The following is an 18417-nucleotide window of genomic DNA, read 5'->3' as shown; positions in this document are numbered from 1 at the left end:
ATTCACTCGTGGCATACCATTCACAAGTTTATCAAGGCACTGTTGGTCCAAATCGTCCCACTCCTCAACGGTGATTCGTTGTAAATCCTTCAGAGTGGATCGTGAGTTAGGTCGTACATAAACAGCCCTTTTCAATCTATCATACGTAAGTTCGAAGGGGTTCATGTCTGGAGAACATTCTGGCCACTCTAGTCGTTATCCTGAAGGAAGTCATTCACAAGATGTGCACGATGGGGGCGCCTATTGTCCATGAAGACGAATGTCTCGCCAATATGCTGCCAATATGGTTGCACTATCGGTCGCAGGATGGCGTTCACGTATCGTACAGCCGTTACGGCGCTTTCCATGACCACCAGCGGCGTACGTCAGCCCCACATAATACCACACCAAAACATAAGGGAATTCCACCTTGCCGCACTCACTGGGCAGTGTGTCTAAGGCGTTCAGCCTGACCTGGTTGCCTCCAAACACGTCTCTGACGATTGTCTTGTTGAAGGCTTATGCGATACTCGTCGGTGAAGTGAGCGTGATGCCAATCCTGAGCGGTCCATTCGGCATGTTGTTGGGCCCATCTATACCTCGGTGCATGTTGTCGTGGTTGCAAAGATGGACCTCGCCATGGACGTCTGGAGTGAAGTTGCGCATCATTCAGCCTACTGCGCACAGTTAGAGTCGTAACTTGACGTCCTGTGGCTGCACTAAAAGCATTATTCAACGTGGTGACGTTCCTGTCAGGGTTCCTCCGAGCCATAATCCGTAGGTAGAGGTCATCCACTGCAGTAGTAGCCCTTAGGCGGCCTGAGAGAGGTATATAATCGACAGTTCCTATCTCTCTGTATCTCCTTATCTCCTCCATGTCGGAACAACATTGCTTTGGTTCACTCCAAGACACCTGGACACTACCCTTGTTTGGTTCACTCCAAGACACCTGGACACTACCCTTGTTTGGTTCACTCCAAGACACCTGGACACTACCCTTGTTAAGAGCCCTTCTTGGCACAAAGTAACAATGCGGACGCGATCGAACCGCAGTATTGGCCGTCTAGGCACGGCTGAACTACAGACAACACGAGCCGTGTACCTTCTTCCTGGTGAAATAAATGGAACTGATCGGCTGTCGGACCCCCTCCGTCTAATAGGCGCTTCTCATGCATGGTTGTTTGTATCTTTGGGCGGATTTAGTGACATCTCTGAACAGTCAAAGGGACTGTGTCTCTGATACAATATTCACAGTCAACGTCCTTCTGCAGGAGTTCTGGGGAGTGGGGTGATGCATAACATTTTGTGACGTGTGTATATTTCATGCATCACTGATATCTCACCTGTATCTCTAGCGAATTTTGACCTGCAGTTCCTTTTTCCGCAGCTAAATGCTTTTGATGTCATATCTTCTGAACTAAGTGTCGCACAATGATGCAATTTTATAGGTGCATTCAGCGGTATGTGTGTATACTGTCTAGCTCGAATTAAAATCAAATTTACACCGAAAGAAATCCTTCAGAAAAGAAAACACATAGAGAAGTTTGACACGAAAAAGGAACATGAAGCAGGGACAGGAAAGACAACAAGCAAACATGGGTAGAATTCCACAAAAAGATCAGATAAAAAGCAAAAGAACTGATAGCACAGAAAAAGAATGCTAAACACCCATGGTGAGGCTCAGAATGAGATGATGCACTAGAAGGATGCAGAAAAGTCTTGCAGCAATACAACAGTAAAAAATCTCCAGAAAATCTATATCGTATTAACGTGTCTAGACAACAGGTTACAAAACTCACCAGGCAAACCAAGAGAACGTGCATCAAGGGGCAACTGGACGCTATAAAGGAACATTTCCGCAACCACACCACGAGAGAATTTTGCAGTAGTTTTGCAAGGAAGGCCCGCGGATCCACACCTCAAAACATATTTTTCAGAAAACAAGATGGAAAATTCACAGTAACAATCAAGACAATTGTCAGAGAGTGGCACGTTATTTCTCTGATCTCCGCAACTACCCTGAACCTGAAACAAGATTCCCAACACAGGACAGCATCCCTGCTCACCCAGAATCACTTCCACCAACATCTGAAGACGTGCACAGACGTATACTTAAATCAAAAAACAAGAAGACATCCAGTGAAGACGACATCATTGCAGAACCTCGGACCAGAGACTTTACACGAACTTACACAAATAATAACCACCATAAAGCAAACAGAAAAACTTCCTGACGGCCGGAAATGTGCACTTATCCATCCGCTGCACAAGAAGGGAGATAGGACGAATATGAACAATTACAGAGGAATATCCCTGCTACAAGTCACATACAAAATTTTCTCAGCGATCTGACTCTAGAGAACACAAGAACAGTTAGAACACAAAATTGGTGCATACCAGGCGGTTTCCACCCCGGTCGTTCATGCACAGAACAAATTCTCAATCTGAAACCAATTCTGAAAGACAAGGCTATCAGAGATACTTTGAAAGATTTCAAGAAAGCGCACGATTCTACTGGCCGATAGACGTTGTACATAGAAGAACAGGGACCTGATCCAAAACACTATGACTAATCAGACAGACACTGGATGGCACAACATAGAAAGTTAAATTCATGGGTGAAATCTCTGATCCCTTTATGATCAAAACTGGAGTATGCCAATACGACGGAATATTCCCATTACTGTTCAACCTATTCCTGGACAAATCAATGGGAAAAAGAACTGAAAATCCAAGGACGATCCTGGGACAAGATAGATATCTTAAACCTAGCTTTCGCAGACGGCCTGGCCATATTCTCGGATTACAAAGCAACAGCAACAAAACAACAAGTAGAAATACTAAAGGAATACGGGGGAAAAGTTGGCCTGCAAATATCTTTCCAGACGTCTGAATTCTTTTGTGCAAATTTAAACATACAAAAATTAGACACAAAATACAGCAAGATAAGCAATTATACACTCCTGGAAATGGAAAAAAGAACACATTGACACCGGTGTGTCAGACCCACCATACTTGCTCCGGACACTGCGAGAGGGCTGTACAAGCAATGATGACACGCACGGCACAGCGGACACACCAGGAACCGCGGTGTTGGCCGTCGAATGGCGCTAGCTGCGCAGCATTTGTGCACCGCCGCCGTCAGTGTCAGCCAGTTTGCCGTGGCATACGGAGCTCCATCGCAGTCTTTAACACTGGTAGCATGCCGCGACAGCGTGGACGTGAACCGTATGTGCAGTTGACGGACTTTGAGCGAGGGCGTATAGTGGGCATGCGGGAGGCCGGGTGGACGTACCGCCGAATTGCTCAACACGTGGGGCGTGAGGTCTCCACAGTACATCGATGTTGTCGCCAGTGGTCGGCGGAAGGTGCACGTGCCCGTCGACCTGGGACCGGACCGCAGCGACGCACGGATGCACGCCAAGACCGTAGGATCCTACGCAGTGCCGTAGGGGACCGCACCGCCACTTCCCAGCAAATTAGGGACACTGTTGCTACTGGGGTATCGGCGAGGACCATTCGCAACTGTCTCCATGAAGCTGGGCTACGGTCCCGCATACCGTTAGGCTGTCTTCCGCTCACGCCCCAACATCGTGCAGCCCGCCTCCAGTGGTGTCGCGACAGGCGTGAAAGGAGGGACGAATGGAGACGTGTCGTCTTCAGCGATGAGAGTCGCTTCTGCCTTGGTGCCAATGATGGTCGTATGCGTTTTTGGTGCCGTGCAGGTGAGCGCCACAATCAGGACTGCATACGACCGAGGCACACAGGGCCAACACCTGGCATCATGGTGTGGGGAGCGATCTCCTACACTGGCCGTACACCTCTGGTGATCGTCGAGGGGACACTGAATAGTGCACGGTACATCCAAACCGTCATCGAACCCATCGTTCTACCATTCCTGGACCGGCAGGGGAACTTGGTGTTCCAACAGGACAATGCACGTCCGCATGTATCCCGTGCCACCCAACGTGCTCTAGAAGGTGTAAGTCAACTACCCTGGCCAGCAAGATCTCCGGATCTGTCCCCCATTGAGCATGTTTGGGACTGGATGAAGCGTCGTCTCACGCGGTCTGCACATCCAGCACGAACGCTGGTCCAACTGAGGCGCCAGGTGGAAATGGCATGGCAAGCCGTTCCACAGGACTACATCCAGCATCTCTACGATCGTCTCCATGGGAGAATAGCAGCCTGCATTGCTGCGAAAAGTGGATATACACTGTACTAGTGCCGACATTTTGCATGCTCTGTTGCCTGTGTCTATGTGCCTGTGGTTCTGTCAGTGTGATCATGTGATGTATCTGACCCCAGGAATGTGTCAATAAAGTTTCCCCTTCCTGGAACAATGAATTCACGGTGTTCTTATTTCAATTTCCAGGAGTGTACATTTCAAATACGAGGGTCACTCCAAAAGAAAAGCACACTATTTTTTTAATCCATCTTTTATTCTACACGTTTGAAAGTTTTACAGCGTGTAGATACATCCTGTAGGAACAATATTTTCATTTCTCTACATAAATTTCATCTCTCTCAACTGCCTTACGCCATTTTGGAACCAATGCCTGTATACCCGCACGGTAAAATTCTGGACCAACCTGTTGGAGCCACTGTTTGGCAGCGTGCACAAGGGAGTCAACATCTTTAAACCTTGTTCCAAAAAGAGAGTCTTTCAGTTTCCCAAAGAGATGATAGTCACATGGAGCCAGGTCAGGACTCTAAGGTGGGTGTTTCAGTGTTGTCCATCCGAGTTTTGTGATCGCTTCCATGGTTTTTTGACTGACATGTGGCAGTGCATTGTCGTGCAACAGCAAAATTATCCTGCTTTTGCCGAAGTGGTCGAAACTTTTCCAGCAGAAGGTGTGGTTACGAATTTTTTTTTCTTGGATGAATTTGCATGATGCCACTCCATTGATTGCCTCTTCATCTCTGGTGAAAAATGATGGAGCCATGTTTCATCACCTGTCACAATTCTTCCAAGAAATTCATCTCCACCATTCTCGTAATGTTCAAAAAATTTTCGCTGCATACCTTTTTTTTTGTTTCTTTGTGAGCCACTGTGAAGGTCCTGGGTACCCACCTGGCACAAACCTTTTTTAATGCCAACACTTTCAGTATTCTGCAAACATTTCATTCCCCCATCCCAGCGTAGCGTGACATTTCGTTCACTGTGATGCGTCTGTCAGCAGTCGCCAATTCGTTAACTCTCTGCACATTGTCTGGAGTGTGTGCAGTACGAGGCCTGCCACTCCGAGGACAATCCTCAATATTGCCGTGCCCGCTTTCATCATGTAACCTGCTTGCCCACCGACTAACTGTACTGCGATCGAAAGCACCATCTCCATACACCTTTTTCAACCTCTTGTGGAGGTTTCCCACTGTCTCGTTTTCACAGCACAGGAATTCTATGACAGCACGTTGCTTCTGCGAACGTCAATTGTAGCAGCCATCTAGAAGACATGCTGTGACGGAGCCACTCACGGGAACAGGTTGAACTAAGTTTGAAAACAAGCGGGAGGGATGTACCTACACACTGTAAAACTTACACACATGCAGAATGAAAACTGTATTTTTACAAAAATAGTGTGCATTTCTTTTGGAGTGACCGTCGTATCTAGGTAAAGGTGTCGAACGTGGAGGAGGAGAAAAAATCTCACAGAAGAATCGACTACAAAAAATGAAGAGAGCATGCGGAAAAATATTTAAAAAAATAACCTCCTCCCGAGCAGGCCTCAGAAAGGCCAACGGTGCCGACACTCTGCCGCCTCGTACTCAGCCGACAGGTGTCGCTGGATGCGGACATGGAGGGGCATTTGGTCATCATACTGCTGTCGCAGTCGTTGTCATAGTATTCGTGACTGGAACCGGTACTTCTTAATAAAATAACTCTTCAATCGGCCTCACAAGGGCTGAGTGCACCTCGCTTGGCAACAGCGCTAGGCAGACCGAACGGTCACTCGTCCAAGTGCTAGCCAAGCCTGACGCCTCTTGAGTTCGGTGATCTGACGGGGACCGGTGTTACCACTCGCAGCAAGGTCACTGGCACGGCAAAATACAAGGCATACAGTGAGGTGACAAAAGTCACGGGATACCTCCTAATATTGCGTCGAACCTCCTTTTTCCCGGCGTAGTAGAGGAACGCGACGTGGCGGGCTCAACAAGTCGTTGGTAGAGCCCTGCTGAAATATAATGAGCCATACTGCCAGTATAGCCGTCCGTAACTGTGGGAGTTTCCCGGTGCATGATTTTGGGCACGAACTGCCCTCTAGATTATGGCCTAGAAATTTTCCATGGGATTCACGTCAGACTATCTGAATTGGCCAGACAATTCGCACGAATTATCCAGATTGTTTTTCAAACCAATCACAAACTATTGTGACTCGGTGACATGGCGCATCCTCATCCATAAAAATTCCATCATTATTTGGGAACTTGAACTCCACAAATGACTGCAGATGGCCTCTAACTAGCCTAACATAACCGTTTCCAGTCGATGGTCGGTTCAGTTAGACCAGAGGATCCAGTCTATTACATGTATACACAGTAGTTGTTGTTGTTGTCTTCAGTCCTGAGACTGGTTTGATGCAGCTCTCCATGCTACTATATCCTGTGCAAGCTGCTTCATCTCCCAGTACCGACTGCAACCTACATCCTTTTGAATCTGCCTAGTGTACTCATCTCTCGGTCTCCCTCTACGATTTTTACCCTCCACGCTGCCCTCCAACGCTAAATTTGTGATCCCTTGATGCCTCAAAACATGTCCTACCAACCGATCCCTTCTTCTAGTCCAGTTGTGCCACAAACTTCTCTTCTCCCCAATCCTATTCAATACCTCCTCATTAGTTACGTGATTTATCCACCTTATCTTCAGTATTCTTCTGTAGCACCACATTTCGAAAGCTTCTATTCTCTTCTTATCCAAACTAGTAATCGTCCATGTTTCACTTCCATACATGGCTACACTCCAAACAAATACTTTCAGAAACGACTTCCTGATACATAAATCTATATTCGATGTTAACAAATTTCTCTTCTTGAGAAACGCTTTCCTTGCCATTGCCAGTCTACATTTTATATCCTCTCTACTTCGACCATCATCAGTTATTTTACTTCCTAAATAGCAAAACTCCTTTACTACTTTAACTGTCTCATTTCCTAATCTAATTCCCTCAGCATCACCCGATTTAATCTGACTACATTCCATTATCCTCGTTTTGCTTTTGTTGATGTTCATCTTATATCCTCCTTTCAAGACACTGTCCATTCCGTTCAACTGCTCTTCCAAGTCCTTTGCCGTCTCTGACAGAATTACAATGTCATCGGCGAACCTCAAAGTTTTTACTTCGTCTCCATGAATTTTAATACCTACTCCAAATTTTTCTTTTGTTTCCTTCACTGCTTGCTCAATATACAGATTGAATAACATCGGGGAGAGGCTACAACCCTGTCTCACTCCTTTCCCAACCACTGCTTCCCTTTCATGCCCCTCGACTTTTATGACTGCCATCTGGTTTCTGTACAAATTGTAAATAGCCTTTTGCTCCCTGTATTTTACCCCTGCCACCTTTAGAATTTGAAAGAGAGTATTCCAGTCAACATTGTCAAAAGCTTTCTCTAAGTCTACAAATGCTAGAAACGTAGGTTTGCCTTTTCTTAATCTTTCTTCTAAGATAAGTCGTAAGGTCAGTATTGCCTCACGTGTTCCAACATTTCGACGGAATCCAAACTGATCCTCCCCGAGGTCCGCATCTACCAGTTTTTCCATTCGTCTGTAAAGAATTCGCGTTAGTATTTTGCAGCCGTGGCTTATTAAACTGATAGTTCGGTAATTTTCACATCTGTCAGCACCTGCTTTCTTTGGGATTGGAATTATTATATTCTTCTTGAAGTCTGAGGGTATTTCGCCTGTCTCATACATCTTGCTCACCAGCTGGTAGAGTTTTGTCATGACTGGTTCTCCCAAGGCCGTCAGTAGTTCTAATGGAATGTTGTCTACTCCGGGCGCCTTGTTTCGACTCTCATTATGAAGCCACTACCAGCTTGCACAGTGCCTTATTGATAACTTGGGTCCATAGCTTCATGGGACTTGCGCCACAGTCGAATCCTCACGTCGGCTCTTACCAACTGAAATCGGGACTGACCAGACTGCGGTTTTCCAGTCGTCCGGTGTCTAACCGATCTGGTCACGATCCCAGGAGAGGCGCTGCAGGCCATGTCGTGCTGTTAGCAAAGGCACTCCCGTCAGTCGTCTGCTCCCATAGCCCACTAACGACATATTTCGCCGCAATGTCCTAACGCATTCGTTCGTCCTAAGTTCCACATTGATCACTGCGGTTATTTCACACAGTGTTGCTTGTCTGTTAGCACTGACAACTCTACGCCAACGCCGCTGCTCTGTCTTTAGTGAAGCCTGTCAGCCACTGCGTTGTCCATGGTGAGAGGTAATGCTTGAAATATGGTATTCTCGGCACACTCTTGACAGTGTGGGTCTTGGGATACTGAATTCCCTAACGATTTACGAAATGGAATGCCCAGTGCGTCTAGCTCCAACTACGATTGCACATTCAGAGTTTGTTCCGTCGTGTGGCCATAATCGTGTCGGACACATGTGCACATGAATCATCTGAGTAAAAATGATAGCTCCGCCATTGTACTGTCCTGTACGCGGTACTACCACCATCTGTATATGTGCATATCGCCATTTCATGACTCATGTCACCTCAGTGTAGATAATAAGAAATGTCTGTCCATTCAAAGAAAGATCAGACACTACAACGCAGTAATGAAGACTGAAACACTATATGCAAGTGAAACGCTATCACTACATACGAAAAGCAACATGGAAAGCATACTGAAGGAAGAACTCAAAATTATTAGAAAAATTCTTAGCCCAAAGACGAAAGAAAAGAGTTACAGATTGCGCTCTAGGAAAACCACAGAGAAGAAGTAAAACCTAGCTGACACAGCAGTTCACCACCAATGAGTCACCAGCAGAATTCTAACATACATACAAGGCGTCAAGTCAACAGTATCATGGACCATGCAAGTCACTGTTGACCTGGAAAAAGTACAAATTCATCCAATAGAAACTGAAGACAGAAACATATACAGAGACAAGGTACACAAGTGAAATGTGAGGCCAGAGACCGAAATCCCCAAGAAACCAGTTACAAAGTAGACTGAAGATAGAAAGAGACTCTACGGAGAAGAAATGAGAGAATCGTGGAAGATAAGAAAGAATGCTGAAAAGAGGCAGAGTGCTGGTAGTTATCCCGCAGGATCTAGACGCAAATTATCTTACACAAATACTCATGAGTAGCTGAATTAAAGATGACTGCTGAACTTTGAACGACAGAGAGAGAGAGAGAGAGAGAGAGAGAGAGAGAGAGAGAGAGAGAGAGAGAGAGAGAGAGATAGCACTGGGCCTTGGGTAAGTCAGGCCTGTGATATTAGTGTATTTAACCACAACCATATGGTTCGAAACTCAGCCTGCCCTTTTCTCTTGTGATGTACTGAGAACTATGAATGAAGGGTAACAGGCAGATTTGATATTTCTAGGTTTCCGGAAAGCATTTGGCACGGTGCTCCATTGCAGGCTGTTAATGAAGGTACGAGCATATGGAATAAATTCACAGTCTGCGGTTGTTTGCTGATGATTCCGTAGTTACGGTAAGTTGTCGAAGTTGAGTGACTACAGAAAGACACCAGGCAGCTTAGGCAAAATTTCCAGTTGGTGTTATGAATGGCAGCTAGCCCTAAATGTGGGAAAACGTAAGTTAATGCGGATGAATAGGAAGAACAGACCTGCAATGTTCGTATGTAGTATTACTAGTGTCCAGCTTTACACAGTCAAGTCGTTTGAATATATGGGCGTAGCGTTGCGAAGTGATATGAGGTGGAACTAGCATGTTGGAACTGTGGTAGGGAAGGTAAATGGTCGACTTCGGTTTATTAGGAGAATTTCAGAAAAGAGTGGTTCACCTGTAAAGGAGACCAAGTGTAGGACTCTAGTGCCACCTATTCTTGAATACTGCTCGATTGTTTGGGATCCGTACCCGGTCGGATTGAAGGAAGACATCGAAGCAATTCAGAGGGGGGCTGCAGGATTTGTTACCGGTAGGTTCCAACAACACGTAAGCGTTACGTAGATGCTTCGGAAAATCAAATTGGAATCACTGGAGGAAAGGCAACGTGCTTTTCGAGAAACACTATGTGAAAATTTAGAAAACCGGCATTTGAAGCTGATTACCGAACGGTTTTACTGCCGCCAACATACATTGCTCATAAGGACCACGAAGCTAAGGTACGAGAAATAAGGGCTCATACGGGGCATCCAGATAGTCGTTTCTCCCTCGCTCTGTCTGCGAGTGCAATAGGAAAGGAAATGACAAGGCGTGGTAGAGGGTAGCCTCCCCCACGCTTGCGGAGTATCTATGTAGATGTAGATCCATTTGTTGTGGAATTTTTAGAACATATTTTGAGCGCAGATATAATATAAGGTATCTCTATCAGAATCACCTCACAGCATATGAAACCCAGGTTGCGCTTTTCTCAAATGACATCTTGAAACCAATGAATCAAGGTAGGGAGGTAGATGTAGTATTTGTTGAGTTCCGAAAAGCATTTGACTCAGTAGCACACTTCGTCTTATTATTGAAAGTACGATCATGTGGGATACAATCGAAATATGTGACTAGATTGGGAGTACATATAATGTTATCTTGTACGGAGATTTATCGACAGATGTAGAAGTCTCCGCAGGGAAGCGTGTTAGCTGTTCATGTTGTATGTTAACGAACTTGCAGACAGTATTACTAGTAACTTCACACTTTTCGCAGATGATGCCGTTATTTGTAACGAAAAACTGCCCGATATAATTTGCACAAATCTTCAATGAGATCTTGATAAGATTTCAAAGTGGTGCAAGAATTGGCAACTTGCGTTAAATGTTCAAAATTTTAAAATTTTACGCTGAACTACAATACCAACGAGTCACAGTTGATGTCGGTCCGCTCATACAAATAGCAGGCTGTAACAATTTGTATGGGTATCAAGTGAAATGATCACATTGTCTCACAAGGAAATGGACTAGTCAGACATGTCAAAACAAGCCCTGAAATTTTTTATACACAAAGAATACATCGAAAGAAAGCCCCTGTCAAACTTTTACCTGCTAAGACGCTCTGCAAATATTAAAAAAAAAATGTTGAAAACTGCCAAATACGTAGCTCGTCAGGTGGCTGAGAATTGTACAACTCTGCCGGAGCTGCAGCGGATTGCACTTGTGCAACATGTCAGGCACATATCCTTCGTTGATGGTGTAACAGATAACATGATGATTGTAATTTGTAAAGCGAATTATAGTTTTCGATGACAGTTTCCCTGAAACAACTGTCCGCAGTTACAGTTCATTCAAATTTGCAACTCATTTAATATCCGTAAAAATTGCTACTTGCTTTTGTGGAAGCATGAGTGTTGACATTTGAGATAAAACTGAGTTAACAAGTTGAACACCATATGACCACATATCTCTCTGCCAGCCCATGTGCTAACCCGTGGTCATTCGGCGTGTCATACTTCAAGCTTGTTTGTAGCCCGTGGGAATGTTTTGTATGTTTTAAGCATGCACCAGAACATTTTGTGGTCCCAATGAACGACAAAGCGGACTGGGCAGAATGTATGTACTGATACTGAGTTTTGAGGATCAAGAATAGAAAACGTATTGTGACATGTTATATCATTATTTTTTATTTTCTTTTTATGAATTCTGCATAGAAGGTTACCAAAATGTTCGTGAAACAAATTTTACAAATGCAGAGCATTTACAACAGATAGCTGTAGAGATGATGAAATGACAGACAAGTGTCTTGTACCATTTGACAGTTCTTCTTACGTATAGGGTGTATGAGGCCATCTAGTCGAAGAGGTCGATAAAGGCATTTTCTTTGTTATAGTCGATGACCTTCACCGACTTACTTGGTTGTTGAGTCACCATGTTTCGCATTAAGCATTAGCATGTCTCGTTTATCCTTCCACTTTAAGAGTACAGTTTTGTCTCCATTCGGTTGGGCTATAACGAGCCTTTTTATTCAATTTCGCGTGACTGCATCAGGGGGATTATTCGTTCGATTTGCACGTACCATGCCTTCCAAGTGCGCTGGATTAGCCTTTTAGACAGTGAAACACTAGTGTACCCGCTGTCAGTATAAAGTGTTCTATTACTATCTGTGAGTCTATCCAGTAATTATGTTAGTACCCTCATGGCAACAGATATGCCGTGTGCTCCTTCTTTGCCAGCAAGTCTTTGAATGACCTAGTGTAACTTCCACTAACAGAAAGCTTGAAAACCTTAATCCCATATTTATGTCTTTTGTTAGGGATGTGTTGCCGAAAATAAATATGTCGACGAAATGGTACGTTGCTTTCCTCCATTTTGAATGTCTCCTCCAGAATATCCTAAAGTTGTAAGATTTTGAGGAGCGTGTCTTCTGGATCTCCTTCTGGTTCTTTATTTGATAAATGGAACATCGAAGGTAACAATTCAAATCTGTTAAGGCTCATTATTTTTGGAATCTCAAATAGCAATATAAACATTACCGTGTATGAAGTGTTCAAAATAAGATATGGGAGGTTGTCCTTGAAGCTTTTGCACTACATCTCGATGAATATCAATGTTTGGAGAGGAGGAAGTAAAATTAATTCTGTCCCTTTCTTCAGGTTCCCATTTGTTTCGGTCTGAAAGATTCACAAGAGGGACGTCGTCATTAGATTCATAATGGGTTATGTTCATCATCATCATCCTCAGAACTTGAACTGGAACCCTGAGCAGGCGAAACATTCCGATCTCCAATAGAATCATCGGAAAAGCCTGTGGCACCATCTCCAGAAAGATTAGTCTGCATGTCAGCTATTTCTGCATCTGAGAGACCTCTGCTACTGGTTTTAGTTTAAAATCTGAAGTGAAATAAATCTGTTATTCTAAGAAACAAAATGCCCAGTTGTGGTCAAATGGTTCCAAGATGCAAAATTACTTCCGAGGACCCCGTGACCATAGGTGGACATCTAAACAAATGCATAAAAAATATAAATTAACAAGGTTAGACTAACAAAGGATTAACATATGATAAAAACAATCGGTTCAAATGAAAAAAGGGATTTAAGTGTTTGGTCCCACATGCCCAGTAACCGAATGCAGTAAGGCGTTCAACTTGTTAATCTTAATTGTGTTTAACGCTTTATTTTAAGCAGTGTATAAACCCGGCTTTTGTTGGTAAAATCTGTGTAAGTGTAAGAAATACCTACACGAAGTACACTCCAAAATGAAACTCGTAGAGCTGTCAAAGAAAAACTATCCGGAAGAGCCGGCTGGAGTGGCCGAGCGGTTCTAGGCGCTTCATGTGGAACCACGCGACTGCTGCGGTCTCAGGTTCAAACCCTGCCTCGGGCATGGATGTGTGTGACGTCCTTAGGTTAGTTAGGTTTAAGCAGTTCTAAGTTCTAGGGGACTGATGACCTCAGATGTTAAGTCCCACAGTGCTCAGAGCCATTTCAACTATTTATCCGGAAGACTTACTGCACAGCGTGGCCACAAAGCCCCGTTACTTCCCATTAACAACCAACGTAAACCACAAACTTGAATAAAAAACATAAACAGCAGCTCTTTAGAGGTGTTTTCTTGAGATATGAACCATGTAGAGGCGCTCGTGAGAGGTAGTGCACAGTTACCAAATAGTTCAAATGGCTCTGAGTACTATGGGACTTAAGATCTGAGGTCATCAGTCCCCTAGAACGTAGAACTACTTAAACCTAACTAACCTAAGGACATCACACTCATCCATGCCCGAGGCAGGATTCGAGCCTACGACCGTAGCTGTCGCGCGGTTCCAGACTGGCGCCTGGAACCGTTCGGCCACACTGACCGGCGCACAGTTACCGATGAAGATCTTCGAGACTGGGCCCGCTGAATCGCAGTTGACATGAACACTGCTAATTTCAAGCCTTCTTGGACCTGGTTAAGCAGATTCAAGAACTTATACAGTGCAGGAAGTTGCAAAACAACAAAGTTCACTTCAAGTAAGAGCGTAGAGGAAATGCCATTACTTCGTAGCTGACATGAAGCTTGCTGGACACATCCGCTGTATCTGATGCCGATCAGCCAGGTTTCGTGAAATAATTGTCAGTAAACCGCACTTTATTATTTCGAGGCGACGAGAAACAGAGTGTGTTGTACAGTCGATTAATGCTGTGGTATCTTCATATACAGCTATGACAGTGATAAGAATGAGTTTCTGCAAATTTATATCTGTCTTCAGCGACCTCAAGGCATTTTGGGACCAAACATTAAAAAAAAAGGGCTGTTTAAAGGCAAAAAGCGTATACTCGACCTGTCAAAAGTTGGAAAAATAGGAAAGAATAATGTTTAACATTTCAATTCGAATAGTTTCTAATCAACTGCAGAAATTAATTCCTTACTTTTATTGGAGTCTTGACCTGGACATAACTATACCTCTTTCTCTCAGAAGGAAGACGTAAAGACTGTTGCTATGTCAGATTCCACCCGGAACAACCAATGTGACTTTCAAAACAATTTTTTCCTGCGGTGGAAAGTATTGTTAAGGAAATTATCGAACGATGTAATTTCAGATTACTCCGTGTCATCTGAGGTTTATCAGGAGAACAATATTCTTAAATTTCAATCATTTATGCATAATTAGTTTGCATCAGCACTATTTACAAATCGCTTTAAGTACGCTCGGTATGCAGGACAATAAGCACCAGGACCATTTCTTATTCTAACACAATTCTATCTAAATAAAACTAATAATTACTATGACGTGCCTGAAAGCATTAAAATTTCCTTTCGTTATGTGTGCCTGGTGTGAGGAAAATATTTGTTTTCGTCGTTCAAATGACATTTTGCTTTTTGTGATGACAACACGTAATAAACAAGGAACTGTTTCATTGTCATCAAAATATACATTATTAAAAAATAATCATTAGAACTGTCCTACAGGAGAAGTTATAAAATGATGTATGTATAAGAAATATTTCATTTCAATAAATAATAGTCACGGGTGATAAAAGTCGTCTGTTATATTGCCTTGATTTACCTTCCTGTGCTAGAATTACATATGCAAGAGTTTAGCTGTGGTTGCGAACCGCCTCTTATTCAAAACATTAAAGGTACATGACATTTTTTGCATGGTTTAGGTGCATCAAATTCGCTAGTGTCTCTACGTGGCACTACACACACTTGTCACAGTCGATCGCGCGCTAGGCGGCACTGACTGGCTGTACAAACTTCTGTCATACACGTTTCTTTCTGCGACAAAAACGAGTAACTTCAAGATTTTTTTAAAAATACTTCCAGTGCGTCTTAGCAGATAAAATTTTGACTGTGAATTTTTTTCCTTTTATTTTTCTTCCATAAAAAATTTCAGGGTGGGTTTCGACATGTCGGATTGGACCATTCCCTTGTCAGTCGTACGGAAAACAAGTTACAGATTTCATTTCACTAGTATAATACTACGAAAATGCAATCAAAAGGAGATACTAACAAAACACTTGTGCGACACATCTTAGGATATTGCTCAAATGCCTGGGACCCGTACCAACTAGGATTAATATGGGATTTTGAACGTACAGCACGAATGGTCACAGGGTCTGTTTCACCTGTGGATGAGCTTCATGAAGATGATAAAAAAACTGAATTGCAAACTCTTGAAGTTTTCCTGAAACTATCCTGAGAAAGCGTTCTTATACAAAGTTTCAATAACTAACATTGAATGTTTAATCTAGGAAAAAAAGTACAACCCCCTACATATCACTCCCATAGAGGTCAAGCAGACAAGATTAGGCTGATTGCAATGCACATAGAGGCTTGTAAGCAGTCATCATTCCCGCACTCCATACGTGAATGGAAATGGAAGAAGCCCTAATAACTGGTGCAATGGGATATATCCTCAGTCATGCAGTTTACGGTGCTTTGCAGAGTACGGATGTAGACACAGGGTCGACCTAAAAATATTTGTAGCGTATACAATTTTTAATCAGTGCAAACATAACATTTTTTCGCCGTTTCAGCAAGACTTTTAATGTGCGAGAATTCGACTGCGTAGGAATATAGTGGGCTATACGTAAACCAAGTGACGTGGCGCGGAGGTTAGCACACTGTACTCTTATCCGTCCGCCGACTATATGTACGTTTTCCGAGGTTTCCCTAAATCGCTTAAGGCTAAGCCTAAGATGGTTCCCTTGAAAAGGACGCTTCCATTTCCTCTCCCTATCCTTCCACAATCTGAGATCGTGCTCCGTTCCTAATTATACTCTCCTCAACGACGCGTTAATCCCAAATCGTCCTTCCTTCCTTCGGTGTTTCCAAAACTAAAGATCATGTGTTACCGGTCAGCGGAACCGTGACGGGTTCTGTGAACACCTGCCAAAGGCAACATGCAGAACGCGATAGAATCTTACAGTTGGTAGGGAATCTACTGTAATTGTTGCACTCGTTTCTAGGACGTTAATAATGTGTACTTCTTTTCAGGAAATAGAACTGAGCAGACACGAGCAAAAGCTATGGAATCTGAAGATGGAATTGGAGCGCTTCGTATCTTCCTGGGCGAGTCGGGAACCAGCTGATATTCCAAAGGTGAACTGTGACACTGCTGATATTACAAAAGAAAATGAACTTGACTTCGTTGGTTTTTTAATCTAAGTGTATCCAGTAACATTTGTCGGGTATTTAATGAGGACGACATTTCCTCCCCCCACCCCCCACCCTACACGCAGATTGCACAAAGAGGACAATGTACACTGAGGAGTCAATGTGAGACTAAATGTCACCTGGTAGAGTTTTGGGCCCCTGACGCGGTAAGCAAAATACGAGGGTGTGCTAAAAAGTAAAGCCTCCGAATTTTTTTTATCTGAAATTTCTTAAGGCTTTTTGGATAAATCAAACGTTATTAACATTATACATCTTTATTTTCTATATCTACATATTTATTTCTCAACACAGTCACTCTGGTGATAAACAACACATTTCTCCCAAGTTCCAGTTTGTTGATACCGCCACTGTGGAATTCTTGAAGTCGTTAATGGAGCCGTAACCTATCCTCTGCTTCCACCGTTGATCACTATCGAAGTGAAGTATCGAGCGCGGTGGCGCAGTGGTTAGCACATTGGACTCGCATTCGGGAGGACGACGGTTCAATCCCGTCTACGGCCATCCTGATTTAGGTTTTCCGTGATTTCTCTAAATCGTTTCAGGCAAATGCCGGGATGGTTCCTTTGAAAGGGCACGGCCGATTTCCTTCCCAATCCTTCCCTGACCCGAGCTTGTGCTCCGTCTCTAATGACCTCGTTGTCGACGATACGTTAAACACTAACCACTACCAAAGTGAAGTCCTGGAAGGTGTTCTTTAATTTTTGGAAATGGATGAAATTCTGATGTTGCTGGCAGCGTCGACGAGCTGGAGTGTTATTTCAATTTTCGGTGTGGTGGCCGTTGTATGGGAGATACCACTGAAGTCTTTATGCTTGTGTGGTTATCCTGGATACTTCGACAGGATGCTTCCTGCAGTAAATGAAGACCCCATATTTTATGAGTTTGACTGGAGTGATTCTGGAAATACTCTTACTAAGATTCGAGGTACGTTATCACTCTGAATATGTAGTGCTTTGCAAAGATTGATTTCTTGTTGCGAGTACAGTTCACTTTCAATTTCTATGTTCATGCACTCTGGTCAGCATGGAAGCTGTGGTTATTTTGGTGGAAGGTTTGTGAGAGTGTTATAGTTGCATTTCCTCCAAAAGAGAGGATAGTTCGTTGCAGAGATGAATGGGAATTTGGATCATGGGTCTTATGATGATGAAGTCTCCCTTGCGGACGAGTTGCTGGATTTGTACTGCTGCTGGTGTGTATCGTTGAATATGGATAACGTTAGTGTTATGGTTAGAAAATTTGAGGTCACATCTGATTAACAAAAAGGAAAAGGAATGCACTTGGTTTTGTGGTTTTGCAGTGATTTCGACTTCCGTGCCGTCAGTGTCTGAAAGAGTTGGGTCCTTTTAGTTTCAGTCTTACAATCACTTGTATTGCGGCTTGAGTTAGTTGTCGCGATAGGTTTAAGTAGGATGTGGAAGGGAGGTAGTGGAATGTCTGCAGGCAAGGAATGTTTACCTGCTTGTACTTTTGTGTGCATCGTACAACCTGCCCACGATATTTATGCACTTGGCCTCCCGTGGCCGTTATCGCAAACATATGGTGACGTTAGAGTAAACAAGTACAGTTCAAAAATGGCTATGAGCACTATGGGACTGAACTTCTGAGGTCATCAGTCCCCTAGAACTTAGAACTACACTACTGGCCATTAAAATTGCTACAACAAGAAGAAACGCAGATGATAAACGGGTATTCATTGGACAAATATATTATACTAGAACTGA

The 18417-nt window shown here is 43.6% G+C and overlaps 1 protein-coding gene across 1 annotated transcript in view; it reads left to right on the top strand.

The window, feature by feature from the left end:
- LOC126365923 (uncharacterized) overlaps positions 1–18417 on the top strand; it is a 139006-nt gene that overhangs the window by 42094 nt on the left and 78495 nt on the right. The window contains exon 4 of the mRNA XM_050008674.1: positions 16517–16621. Within this exon, the coding sequence (XP_049864631.1) occupies positions 16517–16621 (105 nt within the window). The remainder of the gene's footprint in view (positions 1–16516; positions 16622–18417) is intronic.

Source organism: Schistocerca gregaria, chromosome 4 (assembly GCF_023897955.1).
Source record: "Schistocerca gregaria isolate iqSchGreg1 chromosome 4, iqSchGreg1.2, whole genome shotgun sequence".
In the NCBI taxonomy this organism is placed as follows: Eukaryota; Metazoa; Arthropoda; class Insecta; order Orthoptera; family Acrididae; genus Schistocerca; species Schistocerca gregaria.
The sequence above is the reverse complement of the archived record's forward strand: the minus strand, read 5'-3'. Positions and strand labels throughout refer to the sequence as shown.